Raw genomic sequence first — 20,823 nt, forward strand, 5'->3', positions numbered from 1 at the left:
CCTACACCCTACCCTGTCAAGGTTCCCTCTCCCTCACCCCCTCCCCCATCCATCAACCCACCTTTTCCTTTGCTGTTCTTATCCCTGCCCTACGAAAATGCACTCCACACATAGGCCACAGGCAAACACTCTGCAGTCAACACTAGGCTCTCTCCTGTTGGACCCAGCACACATAAGGACCTGGAGAAAGTACTCAGCAAGAAAAGAGGTACCTTTTTCTGTGGCAGCCACATTTGTTTTTAGAACAATAAAGGCAACGTTTGCTTCAACCACAAATCTTCATTTGTAGTCTATTTCAAGTTCCCTTTTAGAATGTCTGCTAAATTGAGAGGTCTGGGTTCTGCTCTAACCTCTATTTTGCTTTAACAAAGACAAGATTTTTTGTTTTTTTAGTGCTACCTTGTTGGAAAATTGTGAAAAGTCTTTCCTTCTAATTTTTTTCCTGGGTGATTACCAAAAACACTTGTGTGAAATGGCTAAAGATGGAGTGTATATGGGAGAGGGGAGCGGTTAAGTGATAATGTGCCCAAATTTAAAGCAGGTAAAGACTTGTGGCCTGTTAAAACTCAACTCTCGAGCTGACCCATAATTGACGCACTGTAAAGTAAACACACTGGCTGGATGTTGGTGCCTGGGAACCGCACAAGAAAACTCGCCCACGACAACGCCGCGTTGTTTCCCCGTCAACTCCCACGCCCGCCCTGTTCTTTCTCATTCCTTGCCTCCGATAGCTTCCAGCGCGGCCGCGTGGTAGCAACTGCTGCTCTGCTTGGTTGGATGTCAGGACCGCACAGCCTCTCACTTCTGGGCTAAGATCACTATAGCGCCATACCTTTAGGACTGGGGTGGGGTGTCACGTCATCACCACGCGACCACCCAGAGCCAATTACAAGATGGTTCCCCGGGAAACTAGGCGGCAAGCCAAGAGACCTGGGCCTCAGTGGCTGCCTGAGTCTCCCAGTGTGAGGGACAAAGCGCTGCGGGATATCAATCCAACAGTGGTTGCGCGCGATGGAGAATTTGACCCTACTCATATTCTAATGAGAATTGTTTAGTAGCATTCTTTATCTGCTGGTGATTTCTTGTTGGTGAGGTTTTGGCTCTGTGTTGTCTTACCATTGCTTGGGGATAGTTTCAGTCCCTTGGCACAAAGAAGTGTATGGGTCAGATATGTAGTTCTAAAATCCGGGATAATCTGAAGAAAGGGTAAAGCAATGATTTACCGAGGGGGGATGAAGTGAGGTCAGCAGAGTCAAGCAGGAGTCTGAGCCAAGTACAGGGGGCACAAATGAAAAGTGGTGACCAGGATTTAATCCAGACTTTAGTTACATTGGTGTAGAAGAAACTATGTGATAGAATTGACGTTATAAAAATGATTTACTAATAGATTTTTCAGAGAAGGCATTAAATCACACAAGTGGAATTTAGCTAAAGGAGTTACCTCCAAAACACCCCCAAAGATAAGTAGTAGTATATTAATCAGGCCTGTTAGAAGAAAAAATTAGGATGTTAGGATGCTCAAATGTGTGTTCACCACAATTGGCTACAGCCTTTAGATCCATCCCCAAAGACATGTGTAAAAGGCAGCTCAAGGTGTGTGTGTGGGGGGGGGGGATGCAAGATTACAACCATCATTAAGTCCCCTGTACTGCCCCTGGGTAACAACCCTTCAACAAACAAACAAACAAACAAAACAAAACAAAGCACCAAAAACCAAACCAAAACAGTGCTACAACAAAACTGGTGTACTTAAAACAATTCTGACAAAATGTTGTATCTTTGCTGTGTAAATCTACTATTTGCCTAAGCAGCCAGACTTTCAGTCTCCTTTCTCTGTTAAAATTGTTCAAAGTGTAACCTGGGGCCAGAACCCAACAGGGACTTAAGGATGAAAGCCTATGTAAATGCATATGCTTAAAGCAAGCTAATAAAACCTTCCTTTGGTTGCGCCTTAGCTCTAGTTGGCCAGGCACTTTAGCCTGGTAGCTACCCACTGATGTGTGTAGATATATAAGTGTAGATAAATGTTAAGTGTTGCAGCTCTGAAGTGAAAGACTTGCCCTATAGAAATGTCACTGCCTGCTCTGCTGGGGAGACTGGGAGTCTAACAGCTGTCTGTTCTCTGTTCTAGGGAAAGTGTTACAGCTCACTGCACAGCAAACCTCACATAGATTTCGTTAGAAAACTCCAGGAGTAAAGCTGCCTCTGCTCCAGGCTCCAGGGAGAAGCAACAACAGTGAGCTGAATCATAGACCGGGGGTGGGGGATGGGGGGTGGGCGGGCGGGAGGAGCTGTTATACCGGATTTCTTAGGGGAGGAGCTTTTCAGGGCAGAGATTTCCGGGGTCAGGATTTCTGGGATTTCAAATCCTGAGCTTGGGGAGCTCAGCGATTGGTGAGTTTTCCTGCTCAGGGATTGGTGGCTTTTCCCCCACACCCCTTTTGTTCACTTGGCCCATGGATCTGGATGGGAAAACTATCCATGCCTCAGGCGGCTTTGGCTGAGGTGACATCTCCCAGAAGCCAGTAGTGGGAGACAGAAGAGGAGGTGCGGTTGTCAGGGCAACTCCTAATTGCCCCCCACCCCCACCCCACCCCCCTGCTTAGGAACGACAATATATACCTTTCCACCAGTCCAACTAAATGCACTCAACTTTCATCCCACAGAAATGTCGGGGCCCCTTGCTGGTCCAATAAAGCAGTCTCAGCCTGTTGAGCTAGAGTTTAAATACTTCTGTCTCATTTTTCGTACACATAGATTTCCCTTTTGAATATGCTCAGTTTATTCACACAAACACTCCCTATAATACCATGCTATTATAAAGATTAAGGGACTCCCAGCTCAGGGTTGGTTCATCAGCATATCGAAGCCTGCTTGGCTCATAGGAGCTGCCATGTGGTTGGCTCCATAACACATCTTGAAAACATTACATTATTTCAAATCACACAAAATGGTTTTACTTATATTCCAAACTGGGTTGTAAATCGAGATTTCATTCTTCTGTGTAGCAAAACAGTTTATGGCTTATCACACACACACACACACACACACACACACACACACGTGTATTCCAAGATATAATCATCAATATCTATTGAAGTCATAGTTTAAACTAACTTCACCTTGTAAGAACTTTTATTTCAGGTAATTGGCTTAATTCAGTGGCTAGATCGCCTCTTTGCAGCAGGAGCTAGTTAAAAGAACAAGGCATTTGGGAAGTTGAAGGAGCTATCAATCTCGTGGGCATTTCTACTTGAAATAGCCGGCTTCCACCCTAGAGAAAGACACGGTCTGTATTAAGACAGAGGCCAGTTAGTTTTCTAGAGGATTAGATATATTTTAAAGGGAGGAAAAAGCACTGTTTCGCTAAACTAAATGTTCAACGAAAGAAGTGACCAGAGACATTCTATTCTCAGCAAGAAGAGGTCTAGCTGGCTGGTGGCAGTAGGGAGGCGACTTCGTAAAGCTTTAGCAGTAGGTGGAAGCATGATCAACATTTACCGGGAACTGGAAGTGTCAGGCAGGATTTTCTAATGACCAGGTTTTAATTAAGATCATGAGTGGGATTTAAAGCGGAATGATTCAAGAAATACAAAGCTGCGCCAGCCTTCCCATCCCACCCCGGCCGTGCCCTACGCCAAGACTTGACCCACCGAGGCACCCCGGAAGGCTAGAAAAATCCTGCTTCCAGCAACCTGCTGACCAATGCCTAGCTGCGCAGCTGGAGCTTGTCCCAACTTTGTCAAATAGCTCTGCCCCCAACCACTGCGGTGTTCTGCGCAGGCGCGGCCTTGGATAGACGCTGGTGGTAAATCCGGGATCTGCTAGCTAGGGGCCCTGCTCAAACTCACGTAAGATCACGTAACCAACGGCCGGAACCGCCTTTGCAGCTGGAGGTGCGCGCGCAGCGCCTTCCTAGCCTACGGGGGGCGGAGCCCACTAGGGGGCGGGGCGCGCTCGTGGCGACCAATCCGCGGACCCTGCGGTCCGCTGTCCCTGCTGGCCTGGGCCAGGGTACGGGTCCGTGGAGGCACTGGCTAAGAGGTGAGCGTGCTGCCGACTGGTTCGTCTTCTAGGCTGTCCTCTGTCTTCTGTCCCTTGGAGCGGCGGGCTGTGGGGGATGTAGGCACAGGACGGGGAGTACGGGGGTGCGGCGGGACAGGCCGAAATGACCACGCAGGCTGGACTCTGGAGGCCGGAGGAAGGGCTGGACCTTGCCGCCAGAGTTCATTCTCCCTGCGGCTTTGGAAGATCATCGGTGGTCCGGGACTCGGGGTAGCCAAGGTGGGGTCAGAGGTGGTGCAGTCAGAGAGGCCACCGACACCGACCTTTATTCCCTGCCTGAGAGCCAGGATCCCTCTAGGGTGGGCAGGCTGCGGAGAACAGCGTCTCCTGGAGGCCTGGCCTGGGAGTCCCGACCCCGGGACTACTAGGCGACCTTGGTGAGGAGGCTAGGCCCACCCTGAGACGGCCGAATGCCAATGAGTTACAATGGAACACAGCTGTCACTAGACCTCAAATAGCCGCTCGCTATGACCGGTGTCTGCCCCCAGGGGAGGTAAACAGGGAAATCTGCTCAGGGCCTTCTTGGCTGATGGTGAAGTCGCTGCCAGATCTCCTGGAAGAACTTCGATTTCCCTTGAGGGACCAGGGCGAGGTGTTAGGAAATCAGGCTGGCCGTATGGGCATCGGGCCAAGAGGGGTCTTCAGCTTTAGTCTTCAGGCTGGGGCCGGGGATTCTGAAGAGCATTGGCCCTTGAGTACTTGCCTCTTGTCTCTCTCATACCAGTATTTCCTTTATTTAAGCTTCCTCTGTAGGTAGGTAGTGTTCCCTGTAGAGTCCCCTTTAGTCAACATGACATTCCACAGGTGCCAAATTTACAATTGCACTCTCTAGGAGTCTTTTCTGTGTTTGAGACTGGAGATTTTGGGTAGTGGTCTCTTGAATGAAATGGAGAGGCAATGGCAGATCCAGGTAGACATATGGAATCCAAGGTGATGTCTAGCGTCAGGTGAAGGAGATCTAGGAATGCTCTGGAGGGTGGAGACTTGGAGACCCATGTAAGCCTGGAAAAGGAAGTTAGATTCAGAGACAGAGGACTCTGAGAAGAGTGCACAAAGCAGAAGACAGGAAGTTGGGCTAGCATTTTGGAATCCAGGACAGGAATCTTGGGGGATATGTTAACTGCAGGGGAATAACCTTTCATTTGGTGAAGCTGGAGTTGAGGGGGTTGTTGACAAACTATAGTTGAACCAAGACGGGCATGAGGCTCCGGTTCAAGATGCCCATCAGCCAGCTAATCATACTGGCCTGTCACCCGTAAGATGAGATGTCCTTTACAGGTGTGTAGGAAGCCCACCATGAACCAGCAAAGGTCAGACAAGTTGGAAGTGTTTGCTATGTTGTGTTCCATAAAGGCTCAGAATGGCTGGGTCTTCAAGAGGAAGAAGTGAACGTCCAGAGAAGCTTCCCACTTGCTCAAGGTTACACAGTTTGTAAACGCTCTGGAACTTGAATTATTTCAGGAGAGCAGCTCAGTTTACCTGGTGTTTAAGGACATTGCAAATAAGGATGGGTTTTAAGCTATTTTTCTAGGAAGTGCTGTTTTCAGTGGTAAAAGTGATTATCAAATAACAATTTCTTGCTCAAAAAAACCCAACTAGATGTAAATTTTCCTATACTTTGGAATATGTCTTTGAGTAGATTAGAAAATAACCTTGATAAGCAAATTACTGCCTTAATGAGTTTCACTAAAGGTGAACTTATCATTTGTGCTCAGCACTGGGGGAAGGCTTGCCAGTATTGTTTTCATGAGAATATTTCTCATGAAAGCCTTTCTGGGACTTTAGAAACTGATAAGAAGTGAAGTGTAATTGGACTCTGTGTTCTATATGTGTTTTTTTTTTTAAGATCCATTTTGTTTTTAATACTATGCACATTTCTTTGTTAGGGTATGTGCAAGTGAATGCAGGTGTCTGAGAAGTCAGATCCCCTAAAACTGGAGGTAGAGCAGTTGTGAGTCACCCAGTGTGGGTGCTGGGATTAACCTTGGGTTTTCTGCAAGAACAGCATGTACTTTTCTTAGCTGCTGAGCCAACTCTTCCACCCTATCTTTGAGTAATGGTTGTTGTTGTTTTGAGATAGGGTCTCATATAGTTCCGGCTGGCCTCAAAGTTGGCCAAGATTGGTTTTGAACTCCTGTCTTCCTGTCTTTACCTTCTAAATGCTGGGATCCTACCTGGCAGTGTTGGTTATAGATACATGCTGCCACATCCAGTAGTGATTTGAATCTTTCAATGAGAAGATTTGAGTATGTTAGTTACTGTTTATATTCTTAAGAACCAATGTAACTCACATAATTTCAAGCCCTTTCTTTGGTCTTCATTCGTGAGCTGATTGAGTCTTGATTTTGTTTTCAAAGCTGCTTTTAGAAGGAAGATGGAAAGTGGCACAGTTTTGCTGGAATCCAAATCTTCACCACTCAACCTTCTGCATGAGATGCATGAGCTCCGCCTTCTGGGCCACTTGTGTGATGTCACTGTTAGCATAGAGAACCAGGGTGTCCATGAAGACTTCATGGCCCATAAAGCAGTGCTGGCGGCCACCAGCAAGTTTTTTAAGGAGGTGTTCCTAAACGAGAAGAGTGCAGATGGAACCAGGACTAATGTTTACTTGAATGAAGTTCAGGCTGTTGACTTTGCTTCGTTTCTGGAGTTTGTCTATACTGCCAAAGTGCGGGTAGAAGAAGACCGTGTGCAGCAGATGCTCGAAGTGGCTGAGAAGCTAAAGTGTTTGGACCTGTCTGAAACATGCTTGCAGCTAAAGAAGCAGATGCTGGAGTCTGTCCTTTTGGAATTGCAGAATTTCTCTGAGTCTCAGGAGGTGGAGGCCAGCAGTGGCCCCCAGGTGAGTGTGACCCCCAGCTCCAAAGCAAGTGTACCAGGGGAGGATGCTCACTCCAATGGCCTTGTAGATTCCTCCGACTACCCAATAGAGAGACTGGGCAATGGGCTCTCACCAGAAACACCATCCAAGAAGTGTAAGGAGAAACTGGACAAGAAGAAAGATGTGGCTAAGCCTCCCTTCCCTAAAATCAGAAGAGCAAGTGGGAGGCTGGCTGGAAAAAAGGTGTTTGTGGAAATCCCCAAAAAGAAATATACAAGAAGGCTCCGAGAACAGCAGAAAAGTGCTGAGGAAGCCGCAGAGAATGACAAGTGTCCTCAGGACCAAAGCCCAGACAATGAGAGGATGGAGACTGAGCCAGCTGCCAAAAGTGAGGCTTGCCCTGCTAGTGTAGAACTGGAGGAAAGCCTGCAGAAAGTGGAGGGGGAGAAGGAAGAGGAAGAAGGAAAGGACGGGGAGGAGAAGAAGAAGAGTAACTTCCAGTGCACAGTCTGTGACAAGGCCTTCCTGTACGAGAAGAGTTTCCTGAAACATATCAAGTACCACCATGGTGTGGCCACCGAAGTGGTGTACCGATGTGACACTTGTGGCCAGACCTTTGCCAACCGCTGCAACCTGAAGAGCCACCAGCGCCACGTGCACAGCAGCGAGCGCCACTTCCCGTGTGAAATGTGTGCCAAGAAGTTCAAACGCAAGAAAGATGTGAAACGGCATGTGCTGCAGGTGCATGAGGGTGGTGGCGAGCGGCACCGCTGTGGCCAGTGTGGCAAAGGCCTGAGCTCCAAGACTGCTCTGCGGCTGCACGAGCGCACACACACAGGCGACAAGCCCTATGGCTGTACCAAGTGTGATGCCAAGTTCTCACAGCCATCAGCTCTTAAAACCCACCTGAGGTGCGGCTACCTGGGAATGTTGCTATGTGGAGCAGGGCTGGCCTGCATGCAGGGATGTGGGTTCCCATGTGCTAACATGCTCTGGGCAGTTGGAGATGGTTTTAGGACTTGAACCAACATGTCTGTCTCTGTATATCTTCATTTCTCCACTGGTGCCATCTAGGACTTGGGAAATTGAGGCAATTTTTAATCCTCTTTGGAGGAGGAAGTAAGGGAAGTGGCTCTTCAACTTCTCAGAGAACCTTTGGCCCCCTCCTCCCACGCATAAGGCCAGGACACAGGAGAGCCATCCAGAATTCTAGGTGCTGTATGCCTCCTGGTAGCCTGAGGTCTCCAGGCCACTCTGTACTTAAGCAAAAGCTGGGCTATTGAAGTTCCATGAAATGATATGTAGTGCTGTAGGACACTTCCCAGTGGTCTTTTAGTTCTCAGGGCTTGGAAAGTGCCATTCAATGGTTGATCTAAGAATAAAGATCTAAAAATCAGACCACACTTTCTAACTTTTTTTTTTTTTTTTTTCTGAGACAGGGTTTCTCTGTGTAGCCCTGGCTGTCCTGGAACTCACTGTGTAGACCATGCTGGCCTTGAACTCAGAAATCCGCCTGCCTCTTCCTCCTAAGTGCTAGGATTAAATTTAGGAATTTAGCAGTATCATTTATGCTTGCTTTAATTTTTCAGAGATGGTCATGTCTTTGCCTCTCAAGTATTGGCATCAAAGGCATGTGCCACATCGTAGTTCTTCGTGTATTATGTTCTCATTCCAGACAAGCAGTTAAATTTTCTACTGTATTCTACCTTTGCCCTCTAAAGCCATGGGGGGCGAGAGCATGGTGGTTGTCATCTTTCAGTTTGCCTGAGTTCAAAGTACTTGTGTAGGAAGCACTCAGTAGATCATGGCTGATTGCTACATCATGCTGGTTGTGAAACTGAAATGCTCCTGTGTGGGTCTCAGCAACGTAAGAGCAGATTTTTTTCTCTTTAGACTGTTCATGTTAGGAAATGACAGTAAAATATTTGGTCACATGGTACTTTGTCAACAGTAATTCCTAAGGTTATTTCAAATGAGGAAGCTTTTCAAATGTTAAGTGATTCTCTGCCTTCCAGTGCCTCACAGCATAAATAAGGCCCAGGAGAGATGTAGGAGCTCTCAAGTGGGAAGTTCACTCTGGTATATGGAACTGAGTACAGATATCAATCCTTGGGTCTTGCACAGAAACTTCATGTGTGTTGGGATGTACAGTAAACCCTTGCCCCTGAGCCAGGGTTTTTTTCTATATAGCCCTGGCCATTCTGGAACTTGCTCTGTAGAACTGGCTGGCCTCGAAATTAGAGACTTCATGTCTGCCTGTCTCCCAAGTGCTGGGATTAAAGGCGTGTGTCACCATTGCTTGGCATATGGTGAACTTCTGATCAGTTCCATTAGTCATTTATCTCAGCACCCTTGGAGGAAATGGTTTTTGCATAGTACAGAGGAATTTGGAAATTGTATTGCAAAGTGACCTTTGACATATACCCTGAGTTACCATCTGAATGTTGTACTTTCAGAGTTCATACAGGGGAAAGACCTTTTGTCTGTGATGAATGTGGTGCAAGATTCACTCAGAACCACATGCTGATTTATCATAAAAGGTGCCACACAGGTAAATACCCACACTCTTGTGATTGACTGTCTTTCCTAGCTAGAGAAGAAAACTGCAGTTGCTTAGTTAGAAGTTGGCATCCACCAGAGCATCGCAGGTTACAGCTGGGCTTCAGCTTTTCCATCGAGTCAGGCTTACAGATATACCTGCTGCCTGCAGTGCTGCTGTACCTGGTCTGTGTCACTAGGCACTAAAATGGAGCACCCAGGTCTTTGATGTCTAAGGTATTTAAGAGTTGTACCCCGAAGTCTATTTTCAGGAGTCTGTCCTAAAGAATTATCTGCTATCTGAGAAAAGCTGTGCAATCAGCTCCCTTCTTGCTATGTTTAATAACAGAATTAGGAGCAACATGATGGGCAAACCACAAGGAAGTGTTTGCATAGGCTGGAAATCCATGCCCCAGCTCAAGATATGGCTCTTCAGAGGAAGGACTCTTGAATTGCATGGGCACATCTGTGCTTTCATGAATGCTTATGAATGGTCACAGTGCCAACTGTTGAAAACCTGGACAGAAACCAGGAGCAAATACTTACCTGACAAATAATCATATTTAGATAAGATATTAACTCTATTTCTAAAAATCTTTGTGATAGTTTTCCGTGAGTGGGAAAGATGTTTTATTCTGGTTCAGCATTGCACTCCTGTGGTTGAAAATGTTGATGTAAAGTATGTAGGACAAAGAGCCTGGTCTATCACTTTGTACTATATCCCCTCACCCAGCTCTTCTTTGCTTACACTTTCACCTGTAAGCACTCAACACAGACCTCAGGTCAAGCACAGTCCAGACAAAGGAGGTGTGGACCATTTGGTACTGGAATGCAAAACTCCAACCGGAAGCTGTGGGGGAGGCAGTGTCACACCATAGATTTAGAGTTGGTATATGATTATTAATGTATTAAAACTTTATGGAAGCCAATGTTTTAATGTTTGTAAAATTGGGGGGCACACCAGCTGATGGCATAAGAACTTAAAACAACAAAAAGTGAGGCATTGAAATTGCCATGCAGTCTAGTCAAGTCGACTGGTGTCACTAGCCTCGAAGCTACTTGATAATCCATTGTGAACTTCCCTTCATTTTAACAGAGGGATTTTTACAGAAATGGTTGTTTGAGAATAATCCAACAGACCCCCAAAGTTGTAAAATTTTCTTATTCGCAGTAACTGAATTTCTTAATCTTAGCTGGCTGAACAGTAACCATTGATTCTTGTCCCGTGGAATGCTGTTTTGATTTCCCAGGATAGTCCCACTTTTAGCAAATAGCAAGAGAAGAATGTTTGATGTTTCATTAGAAAGTGTCAGCTGCTGCTTGCCAAGGTCTAAAGAGAAGACTAGCTCTTCCTCATCTGGTTGTTTTAATGCCTCTGTTGGTATTTTTGTCTTAACTGTTTCTGTAGGTGAAAGGCCTTTCATGTGTGAGACATGTGGCAAGAGTTTTGCTTCTAAGGAGTACTTAAAGCATCATAACAGAATCCACACTGGATCGAAGCCCTTTAAATGTGAAGTGTGCTTGCGGACCTTTGCTCAGCGCAATTCCCTGTACCAGCATATTAAAGTCCACACGGGTATGGTTGCATAGTACCAGGGGAAAGTTCAGTCTGGCAAGGAAAACAGTTCACAAGGGTGAGATTTATTAGAAAGGCACTTGAAGAATGTTGCTTTGGTGTCACTGTGGCCATAATATAGTGGCTCAGGGCTTTCCAGGGTTGATTTTCTCAGCGTAGAGAAAGCATGGCCAGATTCATGGCAGCAGGAACTTAGGAAGGTTCCTCACATTATGCTAAACCAGAGAAGGCTAGCAGGAACGAGGGGTGGTATGATCTTATCCTACTTCCAAGCCATCAGGAAGTAGCCAGGTCCATAAAGATCCCACAGCACAGCCTTCAAAATAGTGAGCAGCTTGAGCATTAAGAACGTGAACTTGGGAAGCACATTTCTATTTCATTCCTTCTGAATCAGAAGCTTTATGAGTGAAAACTTGCCAAACTTTGTTATAGTAGTATTTTTAACCCTCTTTACCCACTCTGGGGCCTTTGATTAAACTTGTACATGTTGTCTGAATGCTGTACCACTACATTAATTTGTGGAACCCTATTTTTATGTTTTCTTTTTTGAGATAGATTTTCTTATATCCCTTGAAGTTCCTATGTAGCCCAGGATGATTTTTTGTTTTGTTTTGGTTTTTTGTTTGTTTGTTAGTTTTGAGACAGGGTTTCTCTGTGTATCCCTGGCTATCTTGGAACTCACTCTGTAGACCAGGGTGTCCTCAAACTCAGAAATCCGCCTGCCTCTGCCTCCCAAGTGCTGGGATTAGAGGAGTGCACTACCACACCCGGCCCAGGATGATCTTTAATTCCTGATTCTCCTCTCTATACCCCTCAAGTGCTAGGGTTACTTGTCTGGCTTCCTTTATGTATGTATTCATCTAATCTAATCTAATCTAATCTAATCTAATCTAATCTAATCTAATCTGGTATGCTTGCCTGCCTGCCCTCCTTCCTTTCCCTCCCTCCCTCCTTCCTTCCCCCCCCCTCCCTTCCTCCATCCCTCCCACCCCCCCTCTCTTTCTTTCTTTCTTTCTTTCTTTCTTTCTTTCTTTCTTTCTTTCTTTCTTTCTTTCTCTGGCTTACTTCCTTTATTTATAGTTTTTGTTTGTTTGTTTGTTTGGTTTTTGAGACAGGGTTTATATAGCCCTGACTGTCCTGGAACTTATTCTGTAGACCAGAATGACCTTGATCTTAGAGATCCACCCACCCCTGCTGCTCAAGAACTGGAGTTAAAGGCCTACCCCACTACTGCCAGGCTAATTCCATATATTTTAATTAATTACGTTTATTGTGTGTATGTGTATGGGTGATTTAAGTGCCCTGATGTGTATGGAGGCCAGAGCCAACCTGTGGAGTTGGTCCTTGGCTCTCCCCGTGTGGGTCCTGGAGATGAAATTCAGGTCATCAGGCTTGGCGGCACCTTTACTTCCTGAGCTGCCTTGTAGGCCCTTTCTGGTTCTGATAAAGTGAAAGTGAGAACATTTTAATATGCAAGTGGGGACAGTGTTTGCAGCATGGGGTTTATTGAAAGGGCACATAGCTTCCTGTGGCCTGACAGCTTGAGTATGGATGCTTATATGATCCACACCTCTCACAGTTGTACACGGTTAAAGAATGTTAGTGTACATATGTGCACACACTGAAGCATTTTGATAGGGCAGTCCATTACAGCGGATAGTAGGTTTGTATTTCATCAATGTAATGTCAGCTGCACACACAGAACTGACCTATTTCTGGTACAGTTGTAAGCTCTTGGGATTACAGTATAGTAAACTGGTGCCTCTGCCAGGTAGTCCTTGGGTCATGGTGATGTAACTTCCCTTGTGCTGAGTCTTCAGAGTAGCCAGGGTGCACAGATGTGTATCCAGAGTTAAAAGGAGACTGAAGATGCCATTGAGTAGTTTCCTTCTTTCTTTGTTCAGGAGAGCGGCCTTATTGTTGTGACCAGTGTGGGAAGCAGTTCACCCAGGTAAATGCCCTCCAGCGCCACCATCGCATCCACACTGGGGAGAAGCCATACATGTGCAATGCATGTGGACGGACTTTTACTGACAAGTCTACTCTCCGGAGGCATACCTCAGTAAGTGATGAGTAGCCTGCTTGAAAACAAAGCCCTTCTGGTCAGTCCAAAGGGTCAGAGGTGGTAGCAGGTTCTCTCTTTGGGTGTCCTGAAGTGACATCTAGCCAATAAGGTGAAGGACCCCTATGGCCAAGCCTATGGTAAACACTTGCAAGCAGTAGCTGCTGAACAGGGCAGATACTTGGTAATTAGTGCACAGATTTAAAAGCCAGGGAGATCTTTTGTTTATTTTTTAATATTAACCTTTTGATCGATAAACAGTCCAGCTCTGTTTTCCAGGCTGTTCTTGGACTTATGACCTTCCATCTCTGCCTTCCATGTGCTAGGGTTATGGGGTTTTTTTGAGTGGTTGTGTGCCAGTGTCTGGCCCTAAAGAGAGCCTATTGTTTTAAAATTTGCATGCATTAGTAAATATCTGTAAACTGGGAAACGTAGCTACACGTGCAGTGACTCTTATTTTGTTTTATTTGTAGATACATGATAAGAATACGCCGTGGAAGTCTTTCCTTGTCATTGTAGATGGCTCACCCAAGAATGATGAAGGGCATAAGACAGAACAACCCGATGATGAATATGCATCACCCAAACTTTCAGATCGATTACTATCTTTTGGTGAAAATAGCCATTTCAACAACTTACTGGAAGTCCAAGGCAATGTGCCTGCCGTGCAGGAGAACAGCTCTACAGGCGCTGCTTGCAAAGCAGTGGTGTCTCAGGACGCTCTGCTTACCACTTCCATCAGTGCCCTTGGTGAGCTCACCCCACAGGCAGTTTCCATGCCTGCACACCTTCCCTCCTTGACCAATATGGAGTGAGAACTTGAAGTTGTGTGCCAAGCAGTCTGTGTAATTGCTGTATTCCAGGTGATGCCAGGGGCTGAGGAAAAGTTGTCTGTGCAAAAATGTAGGCAAGACTGGCCTTGCAGGTTTCTTCAGACTTCCATGACCTTGCACGTCTCTTTCACACTTGAACATTCTGTTAACATTCTGATCTGCATGATCTCAGCTACATTTCATCAGCAAACACGGCAGTTAGCATAGCTCATTTAACCCTGGTGTAGCCGTACATGTCAATCACACTAATGCTTGATTCTCTTGACGTCTAAACCACTGCTTGTCTTAATCATAGAGTACACAGCATTGACCCAGCTTGGGAAAGTGCTGTTCGTGGTCTCCTGGTCTCGCCCTGCCTTATGCTTCCATGTGTGTTTACTTCACTCTGGTCCCTTTAGGGCGTTTTTCTACAGGGTTAAAGTAGAACTGGGGCCACTTATTTTTAGCTGATTCTTCCTGAGATAAAAGCAAATAAGATTTATTCTGGGAACCCTAGAATGGGGTTGAAGAAGTAGATGATTCCGTTCGTTTCTCTCCAACCCCCTTTTGTAGGCACGAAAAGATGAATGGCGGGTGGAACATGTTCAGGGTAGTACCTTAGCATGTGTACAGGTAAGGAGTCTGTCATAACATCCAATTTGGGATGAGCTGTTGAATTTTGTTCCCTAAATCAGATTAAGTCAAAGCTGTCCTACCAAAGAATCCAGCAGACAGTTGTCTCTCTACAGAAGTGTGAGAAATAAAGCCTAGGTGTCAGAGCATTTAGCTAGGTACATTTTCACAAACAGCATGATGAGTGAGCCTGGCAAATCTTGACTATTTTGCCAGGCTTTTTTATAATGTCCAGAGCTCCCCAAACCCCCATTTTCACAGGGGAAGATGACACAAACTAGTAACTGCTACAAATTCACCTCTAGAAGAATGCAAGACTCTAGAGCAGTGGCTCTCAATGACCCTTTCAGAGGTTGCCCTAAGCTATCAGACAATCCAGGATATTTAATTATGATTCTTAACAGTAGCAAAATTAGTTATGAAGTAGCAATGGAAATAACTGTATGGCTGGGAGTCACCACAACATGAGGAACTGTATAAAAGGGTCCCAGCATTAGGAAGGCTGAGAACCCTTGAACTAGAGGGGACCAGAAGCCTTGGTATGCTCAACTTCTATGCCTTAACAAGCGGATCATAAGGAACCAGGGATGTTGTTTCAAATGTTCCTTTGGCTTTCTCATGCTGAATTTAGTAATTGTTCAACAAATTTCCTATGAAAAATGCATTTTATGGTACTTGCTATCCCTGATACATGGTTGCAGGGCCATGGATGGGTATGTGGACCCTGTGCCACCTGTGACCCTTAAGCATTAATTTTAAGAGGGCCTTAAAGGGGGAATTCTTATGCTTTCTGGTTGCCTTTCCTCTCTGCTTTTACTAAACTTGCTGTGAAAACACTCTGGTTTCTAAGGGAATGACTCCTAATGTTCAGGGTGAAGATAGATCACACAATGATAGAAACTGAGAGTTCTCACTCAGTGATCACTTTGTGGTACTACCCTCAGGAGCTGGCGAGGCCACCAAAAGGGGTTCCAGGTGCTGGTAATGTTTCCCACTTGCTCTTGAAAGTTCAGGGCTGAATTATTTCACATTCGGTTATGACCTGGCAATCTAGTTGTGTTTACAGACAAAAACAGACAAAAAGACTAGTGATTGGCATATGACCATTTTATCTGGTAAGAGAAAACCTGCCCAGCTGATGTACTGTGTTATGGAATAAAGTCATCTTGATGAGAAGGAATTTAAACAATAGATTATTTTGTTACCTATTGGAAGAACTGTCTTGAATTTGTTTCTTTAGAAGTTCTAAATAAAATTGTTTAATGTGCTAATAATGTCTGCTTTGTAAAAGTCCTTCTAAATTTATTTACATTATAACTTAAGGTAGGATCTAAAGAAATAGACTCTTTTAGTCTAATTTGTTTAATAGCATGAACATTAAAACTTCAAGTCAGGGTCTTCTATTTATAGTCACCACAGATGACTGACTTACATTCCTGAAATCAACAGTGGCACACACAGGAGAATGGCCTCTGCTCAGCAGTGGTCAGTTTTGATCTGGGCCGCGTATAGCATAAGGGCTCGCAGCAGGCATCAGTGAACACTTGGCTATATCCATCTTATCTCTTCCCAATAGGGGAGGTGAGCTTTAGGGACATAGGCCCTAGAGTTACACCACTTTGTGGTGCCTCACGTACTTCTAATCTAAATAGTTTTATGCTGTGAGAAAGCAAGACCTGCCTTTAGTGAATTTGTCCCAAATGTGCTCTGACAGCATATTACTCTCAGAGCATCCATAAGGGTTACTGAAGAGGCGACCTGGTGCCATTACAACCATTCTATGTCACAACATAGTTCAAACACGGGAGAGCTCTATAGCCTTTGGTTTTATCAAGGCTTTCTGTAGCAGTTTTAAAAAACGGGCCAGGAATTTGAACCGTTAGATTTTTGCTGTTGGGGATTATCTAATCAGAAGTGTAGATTATAATTTAACTTTCTAAAGATTTTATGTGCATGGGACTTTCCACTGCATGTTTCTATGTCTGTGTACAGCATGCATGCTTGGTGCCTAAGGAGGGATTAATTCCCCTGGAACTGGAGTTACAGCTGTGAGCCACCATGCACTGCTAGAAGTCAACCAGGGTCCTCCAGAAGAGGAGCCAGTCCTCTTGGTCACCAAGCTTTGCCTCCAGTCACAACTTTTAACTTGTTAAATGTTACACCACTCTAACTTCTAAACCGCTGCCAGCAGAACCGTCAGGTGAGTCTGGCACAAAGCCCCTAGCAAAAGTAGTGCTGTAAGCTTCAGGGGGAGAAACTAGTTCTGACCTGAGTCAATTTCACTAGCCAAAAAAACAGTCAAAAGGTTACCGATAACTTCCACTTTATTTACTGTACAGGTTCACATAAAACAAACGTTCTTTTAGCTAAGATAGATTTATTGTTACACGATTTGTTTTTGTAATGGACTCCCTTGCCTGAGAGCAACTTAGGACTTTACAGTGCCTGCTTACTGGTCACAGCTCACACTGTAGCAGGCAGGTCACGGGCATGCTGTGCTGCTGCCAGATTCTCCACAGTTACAGAGGTTTGAATTTGGACATTTTAAGTGCACAATACCAGAGGGAACAATAAATGCACAAGGGCTGGTGCATATACTTTGGTTATAGTGACACCATCACACATGGTTACAACTGTGCAAAAATACTGTTTTATGTCATTAAAAAAAAAAAAAGGAATTCACACAAGCTATAAAAATGTTGCCACAAAAGGAAAACTTTTCTGTAAGAAATATTAACTGCCATAACTATGAATTATCTCCAGATGCACTCAAATATGAGAACTATAACAATCGTTGCGTTTTGGTCACAATATTCTAGAGACCATGAAAGCCTAAAGCCTGGACATCTTGAGAGAATGCATTGCTCTGTGTCTGCGGGACATTTGAAGGGAGTAAGCTTGCATACTCCTGTCCGGACATGGTCCTCATTCTTTTATCTTCTGCCAAAAGTGTGTTCTTTGTATTTTTTTTTTTTTTAGATGGTCTGACTTAGCTTAGTCTGGAATCACGTTCCTCTTGCCTCAGCCTCCCAAGTGCTGAGACAAAATAAACTCAACAGGGACTCACCTCAGCCTTTCAGTCCTTTTTTTTTTTTGGTTGGTTGGTTGGTTGGTTTTTTGAGATAGATGGAGTCTCACATTAACTTAGGCTGGCCTGGAATTCACTAGGGAGTCCAGGCTGGCCTCAACCTCACAGCAATCCTCCTCCCTTCACCTTGTAGATACTGCGGGATTACAAGTGTTCATGATGCCTGGCCCAGCATTTAACTTCAGGAAAAGCAAATAAGTGAGTAAGTTTCTTTACAAGCAGCAAAGTAATCCAAACACTACTTTAACAACCCAACACTTCTTCATGGAGGTGTGTTAGGGAGCCATGATGAAAGGTAAACCACAGTGCCCCGTAAGACACCATGTGGGTCTCACTTTAAATGGTCGCATCAGAAGACTGAACTGGGAGGCAGAGAACAGAGGCTGGCCAGTGTTCAGATGCTCTTCTGCTGGAACTGACTTAGAGCCATTTCCATACCTCATTTCCAAGGCTGCCTGTGGCTGGCCGTGAACAAAGCAGTAACTCTCTTTCCTATACATTACAGTTTTAAATTTTTTTATTTTTAAGTGTATGCATGTTTTGTCTGCATGTATGCGTGAGCATCACATGCATGCCTGGTACCAGTGGAGGCAAAAAGAGGATGGTGGATCTCTTAGGACTGGAGTTATAGACAGCTGTGAGCCCCCATATAAATTCTGGGACTTTAACCCTGGGTCCTCTGAAAGAGCAAATGAGGCATCTCTAGCCCCAGTAACTCACTTTTTGTCTTTACATTAGAGAGTCTAGTGGAGTCAAGCAGTATCAACAAGGTTCCATTGCAACTTTTACCTTTGGTATAGCCAGCTATCATACAGAAACCCCTAAAGGCATGGAAGGAAAAAGGAGCTCTCATCAGATTCTAGGGCACATTCCCTCTGTTTCAGACATGCAAAGGCCTCTCGGCTTCCTGCATTTACACCCTGTTACCACCATGACAGGGGCCTGACAGACACCTACCACCTGTTCTCATGGGGCCAGTTTCTGCTTCATTTCCTTTTTTCTTTTTAAAATAATAAGATTTATTATTTTACAAATGAGTGTCTTGCTTGCATATATGTGTAGATTTCATTTGCCTGTATGTGTTTATCTGCACGCACATGCTTGTGGAAGGCAAAGGAGGGCACTGGAATTCCTGGGTTTACAGGTGGTTTTGAGCCACCCAACATGGGTGCTAGAAATCAAACTTGGGTCCTCTGGAAGAGTAACCATCTCTCTAGCCCCCTTTTGCTACTTTGTTTCACTTTTGAAAGAACGGACTTTCTCATCAGTCCTCCAACTCTTCTCGTTTAGCCCTGGGCCTGGGCAAAGCTACTACTCTACTGCATGGTAAAAGCCTCCAACCCTAGTCTAGGGCCATCCAAAGATGAAAACACCATTCCAGGGCCATTTTTACCTGGATAATCAGGAGTTTCATTGTCACATGATAGCAGCACAATAGGGCAATGAGACAGGCCTAGTAACACAGGCTCTTCAAGCACAAATCATCCCAGCATAAAAGTCTCTCAGCAAAGGGGACCCAGGGAGCAAGGTCATGTCTACAGTACTGTATCAGCATATAAAGTAGCAGGGAGCATCAACATCTCAAATAACAGAGCATACGTCTTATGTAAACCAAATAGGACATCAGAGCTCATACACGCAAATGAAATAAGTCACAGACCCTCAAATACAAGTGAGGCTCTTATCTAACCAGGGATAACACAAACTCTTATGCTACACTGATAACATTTAACCACCATGTCCGACAAATGGACATCACCACACATATTCAGCTGGAATTTTCTGTCCAACTCTGCTCAAGCTTGGCATGACTGTGGCCCAGAAGACAATGTGAGGAGCATATATGGATGTGTGAATAAAGGAGATGCCAGCTAAAGATGGTTTAAGGCAAATATGAAGGGATTCCCACTCCAGCTAAAAGTGGAAACAGTCTCTAGAGAAAGGGAAAATTCCATCTCACAGGTTTTATGTGTGTGTGTGTGTGTGTGTGTGTGTGTGTGTGTGTGTGTGTAAGTTAAAACAAAACCAAGGAAATCTACCTTGACATCCATCCAAACAAACAGGACCCCAGGACCTACCAGCTTCAAGTGATGTTAGCAGATCCTAGCTGTTGTCAGTGTTTGTCATGCACATGTGAGCATATTTTGCAAAACAAGAAACATCACTAACACCTTCAAAGTAGCTATAAAGGAAAGCCAAACAGTTTCTACTGAATTACAAACTTATTCCTAATAAGCACCCTAAACTAAGTCACTTGTATAAAGGTTGCATCCAGATACCAATGCACAGGGTCTTTGCTAAGCATCTATAAAACTGGGTTGAGGACCAGAGTTCAAGAAAAAAGAAAACACAAAACGTGGCAACATTAACCATGGGCCCTGAAAATATCAAAAGAACGGGAAAAAGATTTGGCAGTACTTCTCAGAAAACTATGAGGACTCAGATACTCGCATGATGTACTTTGGTTGTCATGACCACAAACTGAATAGAAGCCTCCGATTCTCACATGACACAGACATGGTGAGCTAAAACAATACATAAACTGTGTGGCTGGCTTATTTACAAAGACGGCTCTGCCCGAAGACAAAATAAAAAGGAATGAGCTGCATGCCACAAAGATGTCAGCACTTCACTTGAGGTCTCCATCTCCTTCTCCATCCCCTTGGATGGACTTCTTGATACGAAGCAACATGGTGGTCAGCCACTGATCCAAACGTGATATTGAGTCAAACTCCTTCACCTGGTTTAAGGAATGAAGAACGGAAATTATATCCAAAAACCACTAAATATACAAGACAATAGTGGTCTAAGCTGTTTGAAGATGTTACTGTAATAACCCAGTGACTCTCATTGGAAGTTACTCATTCTAATTTACAAGTTCTTTCACTAAAATCAGTTTTTCTTTTCCTTTCATAAGCCTGTGCATTTAAGTTTTCTCTATATGTGAACACACATATATAGCAGAAATCACAAATACAAAATCAAGAACCAGCTCAATATAGCTAGAATTTCTGCGTGGTTAATGGAACTAAATTAAAAAAAAATTAGGCTGGTTTATTTTAGGTACATGAATGTATATGCAGTCATGAGTGTGCTCTTAGAGAGCCTGGTGTTCCTATATGTCAGAAGATGGCACTGATCCTCTGCAACTGGAGTTACAGATGGTTGTGAGCTGTGGGGTGCTAGGAACCCAATTCTAGTGCTCTGCAAGAGAAACAAATGTTCCAA

General features: G+C 44.7%; 2 protein-coding genes, 1 long non-coding RNA gene and 1 pseudogene across 9 annotated transcripts in view; 1 reads left to right on the plus strand and 3 right to left on the minus strand.

Moving 5' to 3' along the window:
* The first annotated feature begins 2,212 nt into the window (after window positions 1–2,212).
* Gzf1 (GDNF-inducible zinc finger protein 1) lies at window positions 2,213–15,778 on the plus strand. Of its 5 annotated transcripts, none has more exons than XM_006500305.4 (6): window positions 3,921–4,044; window positions 6,433–7,797; window positions 9,343–9,437; window positions 10,833–11,000; window positions 12,905–13,062; window positions 13,536–15,778. In XM_006500305.4, exons 2-6 carry the CDS (start codon window positions 6,440–6,442, stop codon window positions 13,875–13,877), a joined length of 2,121 nt encoding a protein of 706 aa, XP_006500368.1. In that variant the 5' UTR covers window positions 3,921–4,044; window positions 6,433–6,439; the 3' UTR covers window positions 13,878–15,778. The 5 variants fall into 5 exon arrangements, 3 of the variants coding, with proteins under 3 accessions (XP_006500368.1, NP_001342618.1, NP_083262.1); NM_001355689.1 differs by having other exon boundaries at window positions 3,949–4,284; window positions 6,423–7,797; NM_028986.3 differs by having other exon boundaries at window positions 3,949–4,044; window positions 6,423–7,797.
* Gm46771 lies at window positions 3,107–3,773 on the minus strand. The gene is made up of 2 exons (XR_001783505.2): window positions 3,654–3,773; window positions 3,107–3,274 (listed from the first exon to the last, which is right to left on the minus strand). It is a non-coding gene; the product is annotated as a predicted gene, 46771 (long non-coding RNA).
* A 1,035-nt stretch (window positions 15,779–16,813) lies between the features above and the next one.
* Window positions 16,814–19,009, minus strand: LOC108168731 (annotated as a pseudogene). The gene is made up of 2 exons (XR_001783217.1): window positions 18,989–19,009; window positions 16,814–18,454 (listed from the first exon to the last, which is right to left on the minus strand). The product of XR_001783217.1 is annotated as an uncharacterized LOC108168731 (transcript).
* The window catches only part of Napb (N-ethylmaleimide sensitive fusion protein attachment protein beta), a 38,441-nt gene continuing 34,431 nt past the window's right edge, over window positions 16,814–20,823 (minus strand). Inside the window, exon 10 of one of the 2 annotated variants that reach the window (XM_030248234.1) lies at window positions 16,814–20,335. In XM_030248234.1, coding sequence (XP_030104094.1) covers window positions 20,225–20,335 — 111 coding nt within the window. In that variant the 3' untranslated portion in view covers window positions 16,814–20,224. The remainder of the gene's footprint in view (window positions 20,336–20,823) is intronic. The other variant, NM_019632.3, reaches the window with a different exon arrangement.

Source organism: Mus musculus, chromosome 2 (genome assembly GCF_000001635.26).
Source record: "Mus musculus strain C57BL/6J chromosome 2, GRCm38.p6 C57BL/6J".
In the NCBI taxonomy this organism is placed as follows: Eukaryota; Metazoa; Chordata; class Mammalia; order Rodentia; family Muridae; genus Mus; species Mus musculus.

Bases quoted from the DNA above. Each gene is read 5' to 3' on its own strand.
- Gzf1 (XM_006500305.4), top strand. From the start codon at position 6,440: ATGGAAAGTGGCACAGTTTTGCTGGAATCCAAATCTTCACCACTCAAC. The intron at 11,001-12,904 runs GTATGGTTGCAT...TTCTTTGTTCAG, and splicing joins GCATATTAAAGTCCACACGG to GAGAGCGGCCTTATTGTTGT. The intron at 13,063-13,535 runs GTAAGTGATGAG...TTTTATTTGTAG, and splicing joins CTCTCCGGAGGCATACCTCA to ATACATGATAAGAATACGCC.